This window comes from Pelodiscus sinensis, chromosome 3 (assembly GCF_049634645.1).
Source record: "Pelodiscus sinensis isolate JC-2024 chromosome 3, ASM4963464v1, whole genome shotgun sequence".
NCBI classification, from domain to species: Eukaryota; Metazoa; Chordata; order Testudines; family Trionychidae; genus Pelodiscus; species Pelodiscus sinensis.
Window position 1 is genome coordinate 17,893,296 of NC_134713.1, and position 24,192 is coordinate 17,917,487.

General features: G+C 44.6%; 1 protein-coding gene across 7 annotated transcripts in view; it reads left to right on the forward strand.

Moving 5' to 3' along the window:
* Positions 1 to 24,192, forward strand: part of LDAH (lipid droplet associated hydrolase) — a 202,121-nt gene that overhangs the window by 160,522 nt on the left and 17,407 nt on the right. For all 7 annotated transcript variants that reach the window (XM_006131858.4, XM_006131859.4, XM_025189098.2 and 4 more), the window contains one exon: positions 13,276 to 13,358. In XM_006131858.4, the coding sequence (XP_006131920.1) occupies positions 13,276 to 13,358 (83 nt within the window). The remainder of the gene's footprint in view (positions 1 to 13,275; positions 13,359 to 24,192) is intronic.

Here is a 24,192-nt window from a genome sequence, read left to right on the forward strand (position 1 = left end):
GTTGAATAATGTTTTGTTTATTGTTGCCTTCAGCCCTGCTGTGCTTTTTTCGAGTGTTCCCAGCTAACTTTCGTGTATAGTTGTGGTCTTGCTATAACTTTAATATCAAGCAGATTGGAGAAGACGTTTATATTATATGCCACTATTATACATGTTTGGGGGGTTATTATTATTATAATTAACATGTTTTGATTGGAGACCTATGTGTAAACCAGCAAGGAAGCCAAAGCAAACATTTACATCATGTAAATCTTCAAACATCAACATTTTCTTTTATTTTTTTTCTCGTGTTCCTACTTCAGTCATCCCTGGTACTAAACAGTTCCTTCTGTTTGATGCTTTAAACGGTAAATTATACAAAATTTCCAAGATTGCTGTTGGCAATAATTACAGATAGAAAATATGTTTTCCCCTTAGGAAATTACACTGCTGTTTGGTATTATTATTTCTTACCACCGTGTTCTGAGCTTTTCTAAGGAATGACAGAGATTGCTTCCTTGGGAGCAAAGGATAAACTGGAAAGGAAACTAGTGTTACACTCCTCTGAAGAATCTTACAATAAGATGGGCAGCTTACCAGGAAAAAATGTGACCAGATGGTAGTACATTCCCTGAGGAAAACGTATTTTCAAAAGCTAAATCTACTCCTTTCAGGTCATTTCAATTTGACATGGAAACTCACCATACATTTGATTAATTACATTATAATTTGGGTAATACTGTCTTAGTGATGAGAGGACGTTTGAAAGACAGGCAAACTTGCATATGCAAATAAGCTATAAAGTAGACAGGAGTGAGTGGGTTGTGTTTCTACCCCTTCAGAAATAATTTTCACACGCGGACTCTAATCATTATTTTTCTTTCCTAGGGAAAGTGTGCCCAATAATCCATTGCCTATGAGCAACTTGATGTTTCACAGTTACAAAATCTAAAGACAAACTGTAAACCCTTTGGGGCAGGGATTGGATTTAGCACAGTGGGGCCGGAATCCTTTTCAGGGCCTCTGCGCACACTTTAAATTCATACTAGCTAAAAGGACCCAGTCCATCTCCAAGCCATTGTGTGATTTTCTGCTTTTGTACATTTACTAGCCTATTGTTCATCCTACTTTTAAATATTCCAGGTATTGGGGAATACACTTTCAAGAAGTTGCTTAATTAAATATATTCCTTGAGTTTGCAATCTGGTGTTATGAGTATGATCACATTGCCAGCCATACTTAGTAAGCGAGGCTTCCATGATCCATCATTGGAGGGTAGGCTAAGAACTTTTGAGAAGACTCTCAGACATCCCCTTTATGATGTTACACTTGAATAAGAATGTATTGGTGCAGACTACGGTTATGTCTACATTACAGACTTTTTTTGGAAAAACGGCAGGTTTTCCAATAAAACTTCAATTACGTCCACACTGCAGTCGCGTTCTATCAGAAAAAAATTGAAAGGCCAGAGGGGTTTTTTCTGACATTGGTAAACCTCTTTCTATGAGGAAGAAGCCTTTTTCCGAAAGAGCTCTTTTGGAAAAAGGCGTGTGGGGACGGGGAAGAGGGAGTTCTTTTGAAAGAAGAGGAAAGAGGAAAAAGCACAGGTGCTCTGATGGTCACTTTGTCATAATCACAGCTTAAATGCGAGAGAGCGTCCATTCAGTGTGGATGCTATCTTTCAATAAAGCAGATTGCTTTTTCAGTGTGCTTTTGCTGTGTGGATGCTCTCTTTTGGAAGAAGTTGTTTTGGAAGATCTCTTGTGGAAAAGCTTCTTCCAAAAGAAGCCTGCAGTCTAGATGTAGCCTACGTAAGTACTGTAGCAATACATGTAAGTAGTACTATGAGTACCTAGAACTGCAGAGTCCTCACCCTGCTTACACTTCTTTAATACAGACAATAATACATACGAATAAAATAACTCCTCCCATCATACAAAATCAATTAGCCTCAACTTCACGTCAGCCTTTCCCCTCTACCTAGTGCCTGCTGGCTTCTGTAGAAGCCATTCACTCAATACTGATCACTTTCTGTCTCAAAGGTGATACCATACATTTTTATGGTTTCTGTGTCTATAGCACCTTGGAGCCCCAGTTAGGAACCAGAACCCATTTTGCTAAGCAGTGTGTAAGCAGGATAACTCCAGAGAACAGCTGCTGAACATCAAGAAGTGGCCCTATTGTTCCAGTAGGTTTAGATCCAGCTAAACTAGCTGCATCCACTCTTGTAAATCTTTGTCTGCTGGGATAGAAATTACATTCTCTGCCCCCGCCTCCACTTTCAGTTGGTTCTCTTGTAGCTCTGTAAACTGGCCCAGAAAAGAGGGAGACTCTCGTTTTGTCTAATTTGGTGGAAGATAACATCTCACAAGATACAGCTGAAAAATGAGTCCAGCATGGGTTGTTCCTGGATGAACCTAAGGACTCTCATGCTAACTGTTACAGTATTGAGATCCTAAGAAGAGGGAATTTGCTAGACTGGATCAGTCAAGGGGCCATCTAGTCAAGTATTCTGACTCTAGCAAAGGCCAGATGCATCTGAGGACGCTGCAAGAAGTCCATGGAAAGTGGATGTGGAATAATCCAACCCTTAGCATAGATCTCATCCTGCTCTCTAAGGATGTCTACACAGCCTGCACCAGTGAACCTAAGAGCCTGGGTCAACAGATTCAGGCTTGCATTACAGTAGTCAAAATACCTGTGTAGATGTTTGGGCTGCAGCTGAGATTCTGAAGCTTAGGGACGAAGGTGGGCTTCAGACCTTCAGTTGTGTAGCATCTACACAACTATCTTCAGCACTTACATGCCCACATCCCAGGCTCTTAGCGGCTTTCTGTATAGACATGGCCTAATAGTCAGAAACACAAGTTTTAATATTCCTTCCAAAATCGTTGTCGTTATTAATTATATCACTAGATGTTCTTTGATATCCTTATAAACATCCAATCCCTTTTTGAAGCTTGTTAAATTCTTGGCCTCAACAATTTCCTGGGACAACGAGCTCTACAATTTAGTCACACACTGTACAAAATATTTCCTTTGGTTTTGAATTTTCCCACCTTTTAATTTCATTGAATATACCCTTGTTTTGTGTTAGAAACAAGTTGGCCAATGATTACTAGAGAATAGTTCATGGAACTCTGCTAAGGCCTTTATACAGGGGTAGAAATGGTACTAAAAGGGGAGGTGCTGCAAATGCCAGTGAGGTCAGCCATGTAACAGAAAAGGCTAGAAATGCAGGCAGCAAACAATGAAATACGATTCAGGCTGGAAAAATGCAGGCTAATGAAGTACATCTGCGGGGGAAAAAAGCCTAAAAACAGATACTTAATGGAATATTTAGAAACCAGAGTTCCAGAAGTAACTGGGAATAATAGTTGGCAGCAATCTAACAGGAGCTTGCAATGCAATATGGTGTCAAAATGCCCAATGCGAAGACACATGATGGAGACAAAAGGCTGGAGAGTATAGCACAGGGATCGAGAGCTCTATGTGCTGTCTAATGTCCATGAGCTAGATTGTACCTGGATTGGGCAGGTGTATAAGTGAGAATGGTCGGGGATGAAGTATAGCCTTCCCTCAGCTTTGTACCTTTGAACACGTATTGCATCTGAACCTGTCAGGTGAGCAGTGGCACTAGCCTCCCAGCAAGGAGTGTGGGGTGGGAGAGTGTGGTGGCCCCTTTACCCCTCCTGCTCAGCCTGTGAGGCACAGGTGGGCAATAATTTTTGATGGGGGAGCCACTCTAAGAATTTGGAAAGTGGTTGGGGGCCACACTCTTCCATGATATTAATGAAGGAGGTATGGGGGGATGGGGCGGAGGTTAGGTGCAGAAGGGACAGAGGTTAGGTTGGGGTAAGGGAGGAAGTTTAGGTAAAGGAGGCAGTTGTGACTAGGGGCACTGGACTGGGGTACAGAGGGTTGGATAGTGACCTAGAACAGGGAATTGGGATACAGGAGGGGCTGCAGGGGTTTGTGTTGTGAGCTAGGGCAAGAGGGGACTATGATCTGGGGCAGAGAATTGGGGTGCCGGATCTGGGAGGGGATATGGGTATAGAAGGGGGGCAGAGGATTTGGGTATGTGGAGTAAGGGGCAGGATTGGGGAGGTGGAGGGTTGGGGAAGGGAGGGACTAGGGTGCCAGAGGCAGGCTCTGGCCAGGAGACTTACCAGCCAGCAGCCCATTCCTGAATCAGCCTCCCTGCTTGCCCTGCCCCCACACAGGCTGAAGCCATATGCTCTGTGAATAACTACGAGCCCCTTCTGCTTTGTGGCTCCTTATTATTGAAACAGGCAGCTCCCATTAGCCAGTTTCTGGCCAGAAGCCAGCCAATGGGATTGTGCTGGGGGCAGGAGTTGCTCCTAAAGCTTTCCCCTCTCCTCTCTGGGCTCAGTTTTTAAAGTGAAACCATCCTGCAACTGCATTTCTCAGTGGCGTGCGGGTGGGGCGAGGCAAGTAGGGAGTCTGCTTGGGGCTCCCCGCAGTATCTGCAGGCCAGCTCCGGTGGCTTGGTGGGCCAGATCCAGTCCACAGCCCATATTTTGCACAGGCCTGCTGTAGAGCTAGCCCTTGTGAAAGTGATAGAACTTCTCCAGGGGACTGCTGCCACACATACCCTGAGGAGCACGTTTGAGTCCAGCAAAATCCTTCTTGATGCACCTGCTGAAGCTCCTTTTGCTCCCTTGTCCAGCTCCTGCCAAATGTAGCCAGGAGTCACACACACAATTGGATCCAAAGAGTCCATGTGCCTATATAAAAACAAAAACATCTTTCAGGCAAAGTGCAGGCTGTCCCCTCACTCTCACTGGTAGTTAGTACAAGCAGAAGCTCAAACTTAGGAGCTTCCAACAGGAGTGGCTGAGATTAAGCCTTCCATCAAGTCTTTTTTTGAGCCACCTCCAGATTTGTGAGCAATATATGCTCCCCAAGCACCAATAAATTGCATATCAGAGTTGCTTTATTATCCCTCATGACTGATATATGACATAACTTTGAGCCACCTTTAATGAACAAAGTTCATAGGACTCAGTCAGTCTGGTGGGTGGGAGGATAGTCTGTGCATAGCCAGCAAGAATGAGTGGAATGAAGTGCTCTGGAGAACATGAGTAACTCAGTCTGTTTCCTCGTTTGCGGTAGCCTGAAGTACAAATGGTGGGGTGTTAAAATACATGGCCAGGGCTATCTTCATTTTATTGAAAATGTTTATTTGTTTAATTGCTTGGTCAGCCAAGTGGAAACCAATTTATCCTTGGATCTTCTCTATTGTTCCACTTCTGTGACATTGCTTTGTAACACAGCAGTGTTTGTCAAAGTGGTCTGCAAAACCACATTGAGAAAGCTGCTAATAGGCCACGCCAGTTTGTTTACTTACTGGTACCATGGCCACAGACCCTCGTGGCTCCCATTGGCTCCTGTTCACCGTTTGCTTCCTGTGGCTCCCCCTTGCTGCAAGCAGTGAACTGGAGCTAATGGGATCCACAAAACGGCTGCAGTGCCGGTAAGTAAACAAACCTGTGCAGCCAGTTAGCAGCTTTCTCAAAGTGGTTTTGCGGACCACTTTAAGAAACGCTGTTACAGAGAACCCCAGATGGTTGGCCAAATGTGAGACCACAGTATTGTTTTTGCATTTCTTTATTTACATTGCTAAGTGTTTCCTACCTAGTGAGACTAGGGACAAAAGCTAAAGTCATGGCATCTTAAAGCATTGTGCCAGGCCATAGTGGCACATGCGCAGGAGCTGCCAGGGCAGCAAGAGGCAGTGGGGGAGCTGGGTTAGTGATGCACATGGCAAGGCAGTAGCAGAGCTGGACAGAAAGAGACGTGGGCAGTGAGCGAGGCGGCAGTGGAGCCAGGCAGTGAGGCCAGGGTGAGAGAGATCTTTGCTGGGATTTGGGTAGGGTTACCATATGTCCAGTTTTTCCAGGACATGTCCTTGTTTTCACATGTTACATTGCCGTCCCAACATGTTTTTTAAAAGGCAAAAAATGTTCAGGATTTTTTGCCCTGCAAAGAGGATCAGGGAGCGGGTGACGGCACATGCCTTCAATGGAATGTTTGGAATCACACGCCTGGACCAATCACAGCCACTCAGCACCTGGAGGAAAAAGCACATGGCTCTGGTGAGACCCAGAGCGTTTCTCTCCCCCCTGCTAGATTTATTTCCCCGGTTCTGCGGTAAGGAAAGGGCATTAGGTTAGAGCAGGGGGGCTGAGGTTGCCTGGCTCTGAGGGAGGGGTGGGGCATTGGGTTGAGCAGGGAGGTTGGGGGTGCCTGGTTCTGGGGGAGGGGCAGGTCATTGTGTTAGAGCAGGGAGCCGGGGTGGGTACCTGGCTCTGGGGGAGGGAAAGTGCATTGGGCTGGAGCAGAGGCTGGGGTCCCTGACTCTGTGGGTGGGGGAGCGTGCCAAGCCTCTTCCAGGACATGGGTGCCTAGTGGGAAGGGGGGGGAAGGGGCTCCCCCACCCCCAGACCAATTATGGTCTGGGGGTGGGGTAGCCCCACCCCTTCCTGTTTAGGCCCCGGGCCTTCCAGGATGGCCTCCCGGGCAAAAATTATTGCCCATCCCAGGTGTAGATGTACCCTTCCAGAGTAGAAAGATGACTATATCTGTTGTGCGCGTTCTTTATTGTTGCAGTTCGTATTTGTACGTGTACTATTGTATTTTAAATAAATAGAATATTAATTATAAAAATACAAAAACCTTTTCATTCTGTTATATTGGTCACAGAAGAAAAAGCAGTAGGAAGATATCAGTTTTTACTATCACAAGATGTTAGGGGCTGATTTTCAGAAGTGCAGAGCACTTACAGTTCCAGTTGAAATCCATGGGAACTGTGGCTACTCAATACGGGTACGTCTACACTACAGCACTAGTTCGAACTAACTTAGTTCGAATTAGTTAATTCGAACTAAGCTAATTCGAACTAACGCGTCTAGAACTAAAAACTAGTTCGAATTAGCAAAACGCAAGTCCACATTGAGTGGACTCTGAACAGGGCTTAAGGATGGCCGGAAGCAGTGCCGGCAGGGCATAAGAGGAGGACTTAGAGCATGGAGATGCTGTCTCAGGCTAGCCGAGGGCTGTGCTTAAAGGGTCCCGACCCCCACCCCGGACACACAGTTCTAAGGGGTGCCCCGCTTGCAAAGAAGTTCTGGCTTGGAGTGCCCGGAGTACCCACACTGGGCACATCACACCACTCGGCCATCAGCCCGGCTGCACTTGCCGCAGGCTGCCATCTGGGGAGAGAGGCAATTGGGGGGCTGCAGGAGAGCTTCCACCCCTAGAAGCCCGCAGAGCCAGCCCAGTCCTCCCCATCGGGGGCTCGTATCCCATTCCTCCCTCACCTCCTTCCACTTACCCTTCCCTAGCCCCCCTTCTTATTGATGTACAAAATAAAGATAACGTTTCTTCCAACATTGACTCTGTCTTTATTGAACAAAACTGGGGGAGACTGGGAAAAGGAGGTGGGAGAGGGGAAGAGAAAGGCTGGGAGAAGGGAGGGCAACTAACATGATCAGGGGTTGGGAACAGGTCACAGATGAAGAAAGGCTACACAGACTGGGACTGTTCAGCTTAGAAAAGAGGAGACGGAGGGGGGACAGGATAGAGGTCTCTAAAAGCAGGGGTTGGGTGGAGAGGGTGCATTCAGAAAAGTTCTTCCTGAGTTCCCATAAAGAAGGACTAGAGGACACCAAAGTAAAGGAATGGGTAGCAGGCTTGAAACTAGTAAGAGAAAGTTGTTCTTTTTGACAAAGCAAATAGTTAACCTGCGGAACTCCTTGCTGCAGGAGGCTGTGAAGGCTACAACTAGAAAACAGTTTAAAGGGAAGTGAGATCAAGTCATGGAGGTTGGGTCCAAGGAGTGGTCTTAGCCAGGGGGTAGGAGTGGTGTCCCTGCCCAAAGGTTGTGGAAGGCTGGAGAGGGATGGCACGAGACAAATGGCTTGGTCACTGTCTTCGGTCCATCCCCTCCAGGGTCCCTATGGTTGGCCGCTGTCAGCAGACAGGCTACTGGGCTAAATGGACCTTTGGTCTGACCCAGGACGGCCATCGTAAGCTCAGGGCTCAGGGTCGGGGGTCTCAGTGGACCCCCTTGATTTTCATGCACACCTGCTCCTGGGTGGCCAGGCTGGCAGCTCTCCTGCCCAAGCTGGCCACTTTCCTGTGCCTAGTGCGGAGATCGTGGACAAGGTCCACGATGTCCGCACTAGCCCAGGAAGGTGCCCGCCTCTTGCGGTCCAGGGCAAGCTCCCGGGAGCCGCCAGCCTGGTCCCGGGAAGAGGGGGTGGGCTGGGGGACATCGGATGGGTGGCTCTGTGCTGTGCCAGGTGCAGGGTCTGCTGGCTGGGTGCTGGCAGGCTTGCACCTGGCACGGGCACCGTAGCCAGCCCGTGCCCCTTTAAGGGATCCGGGGCCGGGAGGGGGGCATAGAGTTTCCCTGGTGTTGGCCAGAGTGGCCACCAGGGAAAGCTGGGGAGGGCTAGCCTCCCACTAGTTCGAATTAAGGGGCTACACACCCCTTAATTCGAACTAGCTAGTTCGAACTAGGCTTAATCCTCGTAAAATGAGGTTTACCTAGTTCGAACTAAGCGCTCCGCTAGTTCGATTCAAATTCGAACTAGCGGAGCGCTAGTGTAGCGCCTATTAAAGTTAGTTCGAACTAACGTCCGTTAGTTCGAACTAACTTTGTAGTGTAGACATACCCTACTATATTTTCCTTGGTTGGCCCTTTGAAGAGAGGTAAGGATGGGGGAAGGTGCATGCATGTGTGTTTGTGTGTGTATTCTGTACCCTTTCCTTTTAGGTTGAGCGTTTGAGTTCTTTTCAGGTTCAGTTTTTATATAAAAATCTGGAGAAGTTGCTTATTAAAATATCACCACTGACACTTATAAATAATAATTAGAAGTAAAGTCCACAATGTGCCCCAAAAGCACTGTGTTTAAGAATTTAGGACTTGCCAGGCTAGATCAGATCTGAAGTCTATCTTGTCCACTGTTCTGTCTCTGACATTGGCATTTCAAAGTAAAGTGTGGGGTTCCACAGTGTGGAGCTGCAGGGTAATCTGCCCTCCATATTAGGTCTTTTCCAGATCTCTAATAGGTAGAGACTAGCGTAAGCTCTTAAATATATGGTTATATGTTTTCCATATATATGTCAAGTCCCATTTTGAATCTTACTAACTCCTTGGCCTCAGCAACTTCCTGTGGCTCTGAATTCCTGATTTAATCACACTGTATGTGGAAATGTATTTATTTTATTTTCCATCTTTTAATTGAACTGGCAGCCCTCTTGTTCTTGTGTTATGAGACAGAGAAAACAGAAATTCCCAATCTACCTTCTCTATACCAAACACACACTATTTCATATACTTGTAGCATGTCTTCTCTCATTTATCGCTTTATTTAAGTGAACAATCCCAATCTTCTCAGTCTCTCTTTGTATGATTTTTATGGGTTCGATTATTCGCACCACCTTTCTCTGAACCCACCTAGTTCTGTGATACCCTATATGAGATAGGGTGAACAGTACTGCATATAGTATTCCAGATGAGGCTGCACCATTGATTTACATAGAGGCATTCGGTATTCTCTATTATTCACCATTTCTCATCCAACTCACCATCTTGATTGTTTGTTTGTTTGTTTGTTTTTTTAACTGAAATTGCAATGATACTCAGGTCCTTTCTTTGAGTTGATATTTAGAATCCTGTAAGATCTACAAATAGTTCAGTTTTTCCTTCCCACATGCAGTACTGAGTATTTATTAACAAGTAGTCCTGTGGCACCTTAGAGACTAACAAAAATATATGGAATCATGAGCTTTGATGGGTAAAACCCACATGAAGTCTTTCCATAAAAGCTCATGATTCCATATATTTGTGTTAGTCTCTAAGGTGCCACAGGACTACTTGTTTTTAAAGTTACAGACTAACACAGCTACCTATCTGAGACTGTGTATTTATTGACATTGAATTTCATTTGCATTGCCCTTTCACCTAAATGATTTATGTCTGGTCTGAAGTTCCTCCCAGTCTCGTCCAATCCTGATTAACCTAAATAACTTTTTGTCATCTGCAAATGTTGCTACCTCACTACTCAGTCCCCTTTCTAGGTCATTAATAAATGTATTAAACAACAGTAGACCTAGTATGGAACCTTGAATCAACTTCTGTTAACCTTTTGCCATTTAATCCCACCCTTTGTTTTCTGTCTCATCACCAGTTTTTGATCCATGGCAACACTTTGCCTCTCACACTGTTACTACTTATCTTCTTTATTAGCCTTTTGTGTGGAACTTTGTCAAAAGCCTTTTGGAAGTCTAAATAAATTATGTCAGCTGGTTCTCCTTTATCCACTGCTTCACTGACATATCCAGGAATTATAGGAGATTAATGAAACATGAGTTTTCTTTCAATCTCTGTGTTTGTTACACACCTTCCAGGCATTTTGTTTTTCAGTTTTCAACTATCATTGCAATTAATTTACTACAGATGTAAGATACAATCTATTATTCACTTGTTCACACCAAAGTCTTTTTAAAATATATATATATATATAAGACTTGCTATTCTCTAAATCTCGAGAGTAGTGACTGTTTAATGAGATTGCATTTTTTGTTAGCAAGTCAGCTACTTCTTATTTAAGCTTATTCAGAACTCTTGGATACACCATTTGGGCCTGGCAACTTGTGCTTTCTAAATGATCAGTTTGCTCCAGCAGTCATTTTTCTGTTACCTCAGACTCTGATTGCATCTCATCTTTATTACCAGAAAAGAGCTGGTTTGGAAGAAAGAATCTTCCCAGCATTCTAAATAATAAAGACCAGGCAAATAAATCATTTAGCTCCTCAGCAGTGTCTTTATCTACCCTATTGGTTCCCATTAGCCCTGATGATCCTGAAGGCTCGCTAAGTCTATTGCAGGCTTCCTTCTTTTAGTTCACTTAAAGAATCCCTTGTCCTTTGTTTTTACATCTTGAGGTGATTATGTTGTACTCACTGTTACTTACTGACACAGCTACTGTCATGTCTTGATTAGTTCCTATGTGTTTCCTACAATATCAAGAATCAAGAATAATTCTCTTGTGTGATCTAGAATTGGCTGTTCCAAGCAGTCACTGAAAGTGTCTAGAGTTAAAGTGTCAAGAAATTGTTTCCCTACGCTTTGTCCTGTTGTGCTGTTTAACCAGCTTATGTGGTTAGAAGAAGTCCACCTTTATTATTATTTTGTTAGATTTTGCTATCTCTTTAATCCTTCATCCCTATTCACTCTGTTTCTTTTTCTTCATCCAGAGGCTAGAAGGTTATCCCTACTGCTACATAGATATTCTTGCAGCTCAGGGTTGGTATCCACCTTGATTCTGCATTTCCTATTTTTCAGGGCACTTTAAAACCAGTGTTTTCAAAAATGACCTCTGATCTGAGATGACTTCTGCCTGATTTTCAGAGGTGCTGAGCAGCCACAGCTCCACTGGGAGCCAGTGGAAACCACAGGTGCTCAGCACTTCTGAAAGTTGTGCTTAATATTGCCAAAGGTTACAATATGTCCTGGTTTTCCTGGACACAACTTCTTTTTCCATCTTTCTCCTTCTGTCGGAGTGGGAGGGGGACTTTTCAAAAAGAGGAAATGTCTGAAATTTTTTCCAAGGAGACGTTGCAGCTCAGAAAGAGCCTTTCTCCATGCCCTGACTGGTCCCTTTCCTGCAGCCACAGCTAATTGGTCCCTTCCATCACAGCTGCCAGATCCTGTCCAGCCTGCCCTGGCTCCCACCTTGAGGAGCAGGAGAGGCAGGAAGGTGCTGATTGATGACTGACTCTGCATCCCGGGGCTATGCCAACCATCTTATCACTATAACAGGAAGTGACACTGCCTCCTACGTCAAGAGTAAGGCCTCATATCCCCTTCCAGAAGTCCCAAATACCCCTCCCATTATACAGACACACACCCCACATCTGGTTGCTTCTGCATTCCCTGAATACCCTTTCAGGCAAGAAGTGTAACAGCAACCCAGTATGTCTCAACAGAACCCATCAGTGAGCACTCTGTAACCCCCTGAAGCAGAGATGGGAAAGAGGACTATCAAAGATGAGAAGAGGAGAGACAGGAAACCCTAGATAGGATGCAGGCAGAAGACCTTTTTTGATTGCTGCCCTTGCTTAAACTCAGTTTTGCTGTCACTGTTGGGCTGGGCTGAGAACAGGAAATTGCATGTGATATCTCCAGCAAGATGCTACCTGACAGAAACATGACAAGTTCCACATTGGTGATCTGTAATATTTTTAATGTATATAGTTCTGTTCAGCCCAACAGGCTGGCTTCTGATGCTCCTAGTGGCAAAACTCCCTTGGACTTCAACTGGAGCCAGCTCAGACTATCCACAATGCACTGCTAACAATCAACCATCCTGGAGGTTGCAGCCTAGAAAACGTGGTTGGGAGGAGGGGCCAGAGCCAGGTACGCATGCCAAATCCACAGAGTGCCTCATGGGGTCTTTTATGTTCATACTGAGCAGTCAGGATCTTTTTAGAAAGTCTCTCCTGAAAAACCAGGCTTGGACAAATAACTTTCACGCTTCGGATGAAATCATGGCTTCCTTAAAGTCAGTGGCAATTTTGCCTTTGATGTCAATGATGCCAAGATTTCACACATTTTGCTTTTGGTTCCCCATGTGTTTAATAGGAACAATGTAAGCTCCTTGGGGCAGGAAGTGTCATTTTGTTCTGTGTTTGTGCCATATCTAGGACACTGGAGTCCTGGGTTATCACTGGAACTTCTAGGTATAATAATAATAATTAATAATAATGTTCATTAACATGGAATCACCTAATATACAGGATTAATAAGAAAATGAATTACTGTATATATTAGCAAAGTGCTTTGAACATAAAAAATGCTGTATGAGTGCAGAGAATTCTAGCCATTACTTCTGATTTTTCCAAAAGAGCATACTAAAGAGCAGATGGAATAATATAATAATAGTTATTTAATTAATATATTGCATCTTTTTCCTCACTAATACTTTTGGTCAGGTAGCCATCTCAGAAAGTTGATAGCAAAGTGGCTGTGTCACATGAATAGTGAAAAGTAAATTTCTCTGAAAATTATCAGACGTGTTGCTTGATATTTTAAGGCCTAAGCCTCAGTCCTGCAAAATCGTTCTGACTGCTGTATTGCTTTCAATGGGTCTGAACATGATTATAAGTGCGTAGCCTGTAGTATTTCTTTTCAGGATCGGGCCCATTGCTTGCTGTAAGAGATTTGCTTCCTAATTGCATTATTGTGCATTTCTTTTTCTGCAGCAAATGTCCTGTATATGGCAAGCCAAGAAATGATGAAGGTTGTGGAGAGAGACAGTACAACAATAAAACAAAATTTGAAGAAGGTAACAATTTAATCTTCAGAGTTTTGTGAGATACCTAATCACTTTGGGGACACCTTCTGAGTTCATTTACACCATTGTAAATCCACAGGAATTCCACTAGTTCTGATTTTGATTTCAGACCAGTTTGACACCAGTGTAACTCCATTGACTTCAGAGGGGTTGCTTCTGATGCACACCAATGTAAAAGAAGACTCAGACCTATTGACTCTAATTATTCTGGCTTTCTAACACTGAAACTCAGAACCGAATCTGGCCAGTTATATTTTCTACTTAAGATCAATTATTATAATTAGTCAAATATCTGAAAACCTACATTTTTGTTAGTCTCTAAAGGGCTGCAGGACCATTCTTTGTTTTATAGTTTTTTTCAGTTACAGTTTTAGTTACAGACTAACACGCCTACGCCTCTGAGACTTGAAAGCCCATGCTGTTGCATCGGTGTAATTCGTAAAGTTGTGTGTAAAAAAGCTGAAAATATCTGAGAAATTAAAAGTTGGACAGTAATAGCTCTCAGAACCCAGCAATAAAGGAACCTGGTGATATTCAGCTCTCAAACATACTTGTAGCTATATTTCTCTCTTCACAGTACCTCATGAGATATTCAGAGTGATATTTTGAGTTGTTGCTGTTAGAGGTTGTGTTGATTTGTTTGTCAGTCGCATTTTACTGTGAAGGTTGTATAGGTTTGGCTGGCAAAGAGAGAGGTGTGTGCTGAGGAGTTACGTGTTCAGGTTATTGTGTGTACTAGTTGTGGTGGTGTTTGTGGGTATAAGTAGTTGTGTTGATTTATATCTGAGAGATTCTGCTGGAAGATTTATGTTGATTCATATGGATTGCAGTTGAGTGCCTGGGTATGGCAGTTGGGCCAAGTAATCCATCATCTGAGCCATCTCCATCACAGAACCAATGAATTTGTTCCATGAAAATAAGCTGTAGAGTAAGTGTGGTGATTGATTGAGTTAGCTCTGACATCACAGTGGTGTTGAACTCTTCACATGGCATAGATACATGCCCTGCTATCCCTTAGGCAGTGGTGCTGGAACAATTTTCATAGTGAGGATGCTGAAGGCAGAAACCATGTATATGAGGTTTCATTACTACTTGAAGCTTGGGGGTGTAGTAGTAGCACCCCTACTTCCAGCACTTATGCCCTGTGCTGTATTTTGTAAAGTTAAAATGGCAGAGAACTTAAAAACTGGATGATGACAGACTGCAATATCCAGGAATGATTGAACCTGGTGATATTCTGAATAAAAAGTGGTCTCAGCCTTGTTTGTAGCTGTTTTTAGTGCTTCATACTGACTCTATAGACATAGAGGCTGTGTCTAGACTGGCAAGTTTTTCTGCAAAATCATTTGCTTTTGCGGAAAAACTTGCCAGCTGTCTACACTGGCCGCTTGAATTTCTGCAAAAGCACTGACGATCTCATGTAAGATTGTCAGTGCTTTTGCGGAAAAACTATGCTGCTCCCGTTCGGGCAAAAATCTTTTTACGAAAGACTTTTGCGCAAAAGGGCCAGTGTAGACAGCAGAGATTTGTTTTCCGCAAAAAAGCCCAGATCGCGAAAATGGCGATCGGGGCTTTTTTGCGGAAAAGCGTGTCTAGATTGGCCACGGACGCTTTTCCGCAAAAAGTGCTTTTGCGGAAAAGCGTCCTGCCAATCTAGACTCTCTTTTCCAAAAATGCTTTTAACAGAAAAGTTTTCCATTAAAAGCATTTTTGGAAAATCGTGCCAGTGTAGACGTAGCCAGAAGGTTTCAGAGTGCCAATCCTGGAAATATATTATATACATTCTAAGGGCTTGATTTTTTTACTATACCAGAAACAGCTCAAGCACAGTGCAGGGGCATCAGGAAGATAATAGTGATTCCCTTGTCTTCAGCCACTTGGGCCCTGCTATAATTTAAGGCCAGAGAGGGGTAATTTTTACTGAGGGACTGATTGTATCCCCATGCAGAATCAGGAGTAGCAGTGCCTCACTTAGGCATATCCCTTTCCTTCCCCATCTTTTTCACACTCTTCCTCCAATGCCTGCAAGAGTAGTTTCCAGCTCTTGGAGATTTCCAGTCCACAGGGGGGAATTCTCCAATCACTGTAACTCCCTGTGTGACATGTAAATGTATGCAGTGCAAGTTGAACTTGACAGATCATAGAATCCAACCACGTGTATTTTCTGCCAGTTGGTTATGGTTAAGATTTTATGTGTTGCTTTCCTTCTGTGTGCTTCTAAATGCATTTCAGCATTTTGAATACTGGAAATAAAATACTGCTCGTTTCAGTATCAGTGCTGTCTATCTTTCCTTTCTACAAAATTATTCTCTTAAACTGCCCAGTCAGATTTGGCTTGGATGCAGATATAAAAAGTACAAGGAGTAATCTCAATGAATCCTGCAAAAAAGTTTGCTTCAGTTCTGGGTTTTTTTTAATGTTACCATGACATTCTGTGTATAGAATCATCATGCACCACTGGGGTTGTATGATATTATTTAACTCTGCCTTTGTGAGGAAGGACAATTCTCCTCCTGTCCCTCTTAAGAGAGATTCTTCAAAAAGAAAACGTAGGGCCTGATCCTTATAAGTATTCTCATTGACTTGACTTGAATAGAACTTGATCCAAAGGTCTTTAAAGCCATTGGAAACTCCCCCTGATTTCAGTGCACTTTGGATCACAGTCCAGGTAAGTAAAGCTTTGCAGGTTACAGTAGGACTGCTAATGATAATAAAGTTAAGTAATTATTTGCAAAATCAGGCTTAGGTACTTAGGAAAATTTTACCTTAATCACGTGCTTAACTTTAAGCACCTGAGTATCCCCATTGACTTCAGAGGGATTATTGATGTGCATGATGTGCTTTGCCTGATGAGAACCACAATGCTTGTAGCTATTTAGTGCCACTGAATTCAGTGGCGCTGCTCATATGTTTCAGGTTACATACATGCTTATTTCCTTAGTTGAATCAGAACCTATGATAACAGTTTGCAAGTGCCTTTGACTGCTTTAGTAAGTGTTTTTCTTGACACTGTTAATCTATGCAATGCGTTGGCATGCAGGAACCTTTGAAAACCTGTATTAATTTTGTTTTATTCATTCCACTGTGTCATCACACTTCTGAAAGGCCAAATTTACCCAAGAAAATGAAACATTGAGGCAAAGTTATAGGCAGCTAGCAAGCCAAAGAAGAAGCAGAAACAAATGTGGGGTTAAATGCCTCTCTTTTTTATTCTTCCTTCTAGTAATTTCTGGGAATGTGAGAATTAGGAGGAAAATCTGAGCTGGCTTTAAGTTAAATTTGAAGTACATTGACAGTAAAAGTGGGTTTAATTTATAAAGGTTGGAAGTTTATAAAAATAGGAACTATAGTCCAAGTTGCTATAGAGCTGGCAAGTTGTCGCTTCAAAAAATTTATACTGTTTAGTAGTCAGTGTGATTGTAAGTTAAAAGCCAACCTTAACACCTGACTGTGCCAGCTGCTGTGAAATAGAAAAGTTATTTCTGGATCATATTTTCATGTTGTGTTCTGAAGGAGAGGAAAGAAGAGATACTAAATTATTCCAGTCACTCCAAGTCCAGATTTAAGTATAATTATTACTAGTTGGGGAGAAGTAGAAAATACGGTTCTCTTCAGACCTAAGGTTCCCAGTCTAACAATGCTCATTGCTCAGATGTATGTGTTTTGGGGGGTTGGAACATTATTTGGGCCATTAGTTGAGGCATTTTACTTGCAGACCTCTAAAGAGGGAAAATATTCACGTTCAATGGCAGTGGCAATGGAATTGTATGTAGAAAATGGCAATTTACCTTTTTCCCATATAATTATGGTGGATTTTTTAAAATAAGGGCATGAACACTATTAATGAAAACCAAGCAGTGAGTGGCACTCCAATAGACTCGGTATTGCAGCACCATCAATAGTTATTTTAAATTACGAACTCAAGACAAATAAAGTAGGATTTGGTGGTGCAAGACTAACTGAGTGATGGAAGTTAATTATTGTTAGCTGATTATTCTTCAGCCAACTGAGCTGAGTTCTTTCACTGTAATAACACCTACTCCCTTTCGCAACCGAAACTGGAAGCGTAGATACTGTACTAGAGGGAGCTTATTGTGATTTTTACAAATAAATGGAAGTGTGCTGTAATTCAATATTGGTAAAAAATGACTCAACACTGAATGTCACAATCTTTGCAAGTGTAAGGAAAAATCAAAAGAAAGAGTAAATGGCTCAAGCAGATTTTCCACATGGTATCTGTGATAAGCAGTAACAGTACTGCTTAGTATCCCCAAATGATATTTAATTTCTGTATGTATATTCCTAGGCTTGTTTTAATATCTGGTCTTACTTGTGACTTATCTTTATTCACATGAGCAGTCCCGTGGCCATCAATGGGAAATGGAGTCTTTAAAAAGAACTAGTATCTCTGCTTCTAGGGCTTACAAGAGAGGGTGCTTAGTAAATACGTGCACTCTGGTTTTATAGAAATTCTCCCCGTTTTGTCCCATTTTGTAACACACAACGTGCAGTGGTTCCTGGCTACTTTTTCCTGCAGAACCTGATCCAGACCCCACTGCACTCAGGCTTAAGCTTTGAAGCCCACTTATCCCCTATGCTTAAATTTCTGCACTCTCCAGCTCAAGACTGAACATCTACACAGCTATTTTTAGACTATAGTGTATAGACTCCGGTACAGAGATAAGCTGCCACTGTGCTTGCTGTGTAAACCAGACGTACCCATAGTCATAGATGAAGAAAAGTACTACCCGGTGTTAGGAGCTGAGAACCGAGTCATCTTAAATGTTGCTCTGCCTAGTGCTCCTGCCTCATTCTTCTTTCCCCTTCATTTGTCATTCTGAAGTCAATGGAATGGCTCAGTCAATGGAAGGACCAGACTTTGATCCCCTTACTCAGCTTGAATAGCAGCCTAATCCATGCCAATCCCCTGGATACGGGAGAGGTAAGGTATAGTTCAGTGCAAATCAGGGTACCTCTGTTTGGTCTGGAATGAGCAAAAGTGACAGAATCTAACTCTATATTTATGTAACAAACAGCAGTTTTCAAATCCTTGATTTTTTTATTTTGGTGTTAGGCAAACTTTCCTTGTGAGATTGAATGTTACTGACACATCTAAATATATATTGCAAAACATTTCATTTAAGCTTTCAAAAATAATCTATATTATGTAAAGGGCTATTCTCGTCGCCCTTATTTATGGACAAATCCTATGCACCTTTTATTAAAAGCATATTTGTCCCCCATAGCTAAGTCCACCCCTTAGAAGGACATGTCGACACCAAGAAATTATTTTGAAAAACGTACAATTGAAATAATAACTCCCAAAATAACAAAATCGAAATAGCGTGTCTCCACTATGGGGGAGCATCAAAATTACTCAGAATTAGTAATTACCCAAAATTAATCAGAATTTTGAAATAGCGTGTTCACACTGATTGGAGCCTGCCTGAGACTTAGAGCCCCCCCAGAAGTTCCCTGGGGAGGGCACCAGGAGGGTGGACACTTCCTGCAGCTGGTTGGTCAGGCAAGCTATCACGTGCTTTCAGGGACTCCTCTCTACAGCCACATCTCGCACGCCACTGCTCCTCTCTCTGCCCCCTTGCGAGACACAAAATGGATGCATTGTGCTCTGGTTGCCCTTGCAGACACCAGACCACTCCCAATACAGAGCTGGAGCTGTTGCAAAGCAGTGCCAGGCTCATGGGTGCAATACTTCCACACTGCCTGCAGTCTGCTCCAGCAGGACGAGAACCAGCTCAGACCGCAGGCCCTCGTCTACCAGGTCCTGGCACTCCTGCTGCTGCAAATGCCCCTCAAACCCCTGGACACTGTGGAACACCACTTCTGGCAGTGGGAAACCAGTTTGGACTTGTGGGACTTTATCATCCTGCAGCTATGGGACGACTAGCAGTGGCTCCAGAACTTCTGCAAGCAGAAGGCCATCTTCCTGGAACTCTGTAAGTGGTTCACCCCTGGCCTCAGGCAAGAGGACACCCAACTGAGTCCTGCCATACCCTTGCAGAAGCTCATCATTATCGCCCTGACCCTGGAAGCTCACTATACCAGACAGCTACCACTCTGTCGGGAACCAGTTTAGCATGTGGAAATCCAGTCAGGGCCATGCTCCTGCAGGTAGCCAAAGCCATCAACCACATACTGCTACAGAGGGTCATCACTCACATCCCAAGACAGCATCATTACACGCATGGCCCAGGGACAAGCAAGCATGGGAAGGTGCTGGCCATGCCAGGAGCCTGTGGATGGGAATTGGGGACAGGATGGCTCGGCTTCTTCTCTGTTGCATACAGTCTGGGTCCAGCAGTGGTGCATCCCAGAGAGAGAACATCTATCCCTGCTGGCTGGAGGGGGTGAGGAGTTTTGGAGGAAGTGTGTGTGAGTGGCAGAGGCTGAATGCCAGAGAGAGTGCTGTTGGGTTCCTCTCCTCTCCCTCCCTCCAGCAGGTTCCCATGCAGGCGATCAGTCCCCTCCCCATCTCCATGCTTGATCAGGAGCGAATGTTGCCTGAGTGCGGGCATGACCTTGTGCCATGTGTGGCACTGCTGTGTGATTCCATGACCTGACTGCTTAGTGGTGCCTTGTTGTGGAATGGTGTCCCAAGAGAGAGGCTGGAGGAAGGCAGGCCTGTCCATGAACCTTGTAAGAAGGTCCTGTGTGAGAGCGTCCTGGGGCTGAGTGCTCCAAACTGGCACTCCATGTGCACTCATGTGCACAGGCCATTGTGCAACCCCTAGGCCAAGTAAGCCAAGCGAGGAGTGCACAGCCCCTCGCAGCCTGTCCCCGTGTATTGATCGGGTGAGTTCTATAACTTTCCTTACGTGCCTTCCCCAGGATTGTCCAAGGCCTGGGAGACATCCTGGGAGGGGAGACTGGCTCCAGGGTGAGGAGCAGGTCCTGGATGATGATGGCGGGGTGGAGGCGGCGCGTGATTAGTCGCCCTCCCACAGTGGCATCCAGCTGCTCATACATGTGCGGTACGACCCCGGAGCATCTGCACTGCTCCCTGGCCTTGTGGTGGGCCTGTCAGAACTCCTTAACTTTCATGTGGACCTGGTCCATGGTCCGGGTGTGGCCTTTGTCAGCCAGGCTGACAGCAATCTGGCCATACGCGTCCACATTCCTCTTTCTGGTGCGGAGATCCTGGAGATTGGTCTCCTCTCCCCAGACCTTGATGAGGTCCAGGATCTCTACATCAGTCCAGGCCGAAGCTCTCCTGTGTCCCTGGCCAGTGGTACCCAAGGGAGTAGCAGGAGTGCTGGCAGCCATGGGAGAGTTTGAGGGAGCATTGGGGTCTGCCATGACTCCTGGGATGCTGTTGTATGGCATAGGGCTGGCAAAGCTCGCCACGTGGCACAAGTCTTTTTCCTGCTGCCTGTAGTTTTAAGCTCTGCAGGAGAAGGGGAGCAATGGAGGTGCTATGTGTGGCCAGAGCAGTCACATGTGCAGCTGTGAGAGGCCAATTATTTTGAATTAGCAGCACCAGATCATCCACACTAATGCTATTCCAAAATAAGTGTTGTTCCCCGAGGAAAGCAGGAGCACAGATTTCAAAATAACCAGCCTCTTATTTCGAAATAATGGGCTTAGGAGTGTGGACGCTCCGCTCATTATTTCAAAATAAGAGGGGTTATTTTGCAATAACTCCATAGTGTACACCAGCGTGAAACCTTTGAGTCTCAAGCATGGTTAGTTAGTAATTTTCTGTGTTATCTTTCGTTTGTGGCCGTGCACAAAAAATTCTCCGTGCGCCCATCTCCTTTAGAGAGCCACGCAGTAGCATGCTAGTAGAAGCAGGTGAGTTACTGGTGGTAGGTGAGTGTGGGCTCAGCTGGGCAGCTCTTTGCTATCCCAGCTCCCCAAAGCTGTTGCCAGGGCATGTAATAATTGCCTAGCTGCTCCGGGGTCAGGGCCAGGGCCGTGTGGCAGCAGCAGCTGCTCCTCTGGGTGCCGGAGCTGGAATCTCATGGCTGCGGCGGGGATGCACCATGAGAAGACATGGGAGGTCTCTAATTCCTCCACCAGCAGACCCTTGGCAAGGACTAACCCAGAGCTAAAAGGCCGGGCTGTCAGCCCCCTCCCTCAATAAACCTCCAGTCTCTGTTTAGTCCCTTGCTGAGGAGAACCAGTCCCCTTCGTTTAATGCTGCCACATGCATAGTGTTTCCAAGTGCTTTCCACGAGCTGGAACTGCCCCTTCAGGCTCCAGCCACCTTCCCTGAGTCAGGGCTGGATTCTTCCCTCTCATGTTTCCTCCTTTGCTGTCTGGTTTGAATGTCCCATTGAGCAAGGGGCTTCCACCTGCAGGAGACCATTCCAGGGTCAGTGGTGTTTCCCTGTCATTTGGGCAAAATAATCCTGCCCCTGCCTCCTAACCCTAAATAATCCGCAGGGACCTTTGCCCCTTCAGGGCTAAGTACTAACACATGGGTCCAGATCGTGCTACTGAGGGAAAACTGAGGCCCAGGCGTGCTGTTCCCATATGGGAGGAGCTGGCATGAGCATTCTGGCTCCCAGCCTGTGCTCAGTGTCGGGGGAAGGGTAGCAGGAAAACGACTCTCCCGTAGGTGCGGGATTGGGCGATGGGAAGGGATCGCTCCCTTCCAACATGGCTGCAGGGAGGCGCTACCTGGGAGAATCTCTTAGGGAGCAGTGCCACTGGTGAATGCAACAGTGGCACACATCCAAACAAGCACACATGACCTGTTGGCGCACAAGACACAGATCACTCTGCTTATCGATAGAAAATCTTAGAGGGAACACTGTTCCAGATTCATGTCTGCTTTTAGCATTGTTAGCAGATACTGTTGCATGAGCTTACACTGAAACAACGAGAGAGCGAACAAACTTCTGTGTTATCCAGAAACACAAATTCCATAAACTCAGGAGTCTACGCACAATGTAGTTCATAGTATGAAGCACATGGCAGATTGCAGAGGAAACACATGACTTACAGAATCATGTGTTAAATAGCTACATGCACTGGACCCCCACATGGAGTGGGGGGAGAGGGTACACTTTACTGGGGCCCAAAGGCCTTGTGGGGCCCAGCCCAGGCTGAAGCCCATGCAGGATAATTGAGGCTAAATTGTAGACCATGCCTGAGGATATTTATGGAACTTAGTTCCCTGTATCTGTTGTCCAGATCTTGTGAGGTAAGCTGGCGCCAATCAGAAGCAGTATTAGAGCAGTCTCAAGTAATATTCTGAGCAGTGAGTTGCTGGCCCAGTCCCAGCCCTTCTCTAGAGTAGATAGTGTGTTTGTGCAGTTAAACTAGGACTTGAAAGTTTGAAACTGAGAGATAGAGAGCTATGGAGTGGGAACGTGCAGAAGAAATTGACTTGCGATGGAGTGGAAGGGCCTAATCTATGATTCTGTAATGATAAAACCTAGAAAAATAAAGCTTTAAAGTTAATTGGCCTGATTATAAAATGTTTGAAGTCACGTTGGTCCATTAGAATGAAAAACAATCAAGCCATTGGCAGTATTATATCCTAAAAGTTACAATGACCAAAAAGTTACAGACTTGTAGGATTTTCAGGCTGGGGGTTATGTTAAACAAAAATAGCAAAAAGCGGGGAGCATTTTTCAGAACTGTAGAACACATAACAGTAATTTCAAGATTAAAACAAACTTTTTTCATGGCTCACGAGATTGCATGTCTGGGATGAGGGATGTTGGTATGTCTGTGGGAGGCGCCCATGTTACAAGTTTGTACTGGGCACGAAAAAAATATCTTTGGGCCCTGCTAGGTTTCCCAGGGTGTCCAATTTTGAACCGTACAGTCCAGTATTTGAGCTTTCTGTCCGGGAAACAAATTGAGAAAATATAAATGAGAAAATATAAATGTCTGGTATTTTCTAAACAAGATGTAATGTAGATTGTGATGTAATGTCAAGTGTGTCCGGTATTTTTGTTGAAACCATCTGGCAACCCTAGACCCTGAACACGCACAGTTCCCACTTTTCAGATCTCAGCACCTTCATTACATTGAATGCCGGGTTTCAATTGCCTCTGATCTCAGATGTTAACAGAGAAACTGATATTATTTATTTAGGTTTCACAGAACCTAGTGCTTTCCTTAGGTTGGTCGGTTTGTTTTTTAACCCACACAAACCGTTAGGCTCTCAATTGATCTGTCCATTACAACATTACACACCAACCAGACAAGTAATGATTTAAAATTTAAAAATAATGTGCTGGATTGCAGTTCAACACTCAGCCCATATGCAAAGGCCCATCAAAAAAAATTAAAAATTAGCTTTACATTGTGCCTGGAAAACTAACAAATCTGGTCTCTGGCAAAGCCACTTAGGAGCAAGGTCCAAAGGCTGATCTCAACTGCAGCAATATCGCAGGGAGGGAGAGATGATAACGTTTAGAATATAGATTAAAGCCCATCATAGACGGAGGCTGGTCTGCAGCAGCAGCCCCTGTCTGTGGGCAGGTCCAAGCTCCCCATGGACAGAGGCTGCTGCCGCGGAGCAACCTCTGTCCACAGGGAGCTTGGCCCCCGGCAGACAAGTGCTGCTGCCACTTCATGTTGTTGTCTCTGTATCAGAGGCAGCAGCGCGTGGCAGCAAGCAGCCAGTCTGCATAGGTAGCTGGTTTTTAAACTGGCTCCCCTGGCATACCAGCTCCCACCTGCCACCCTGCACTGGCTGCTAGCCCTACCCCATTGGGTTATCTAATAGTCATATAACCACTAAGATTCATGCAATTACATGACTATTCAACTACACAATATCTAATATCCCTAAGCAGGAAGAGGAGGTACTTTCACAAATCAATTTGTATACATCTTGACTGAG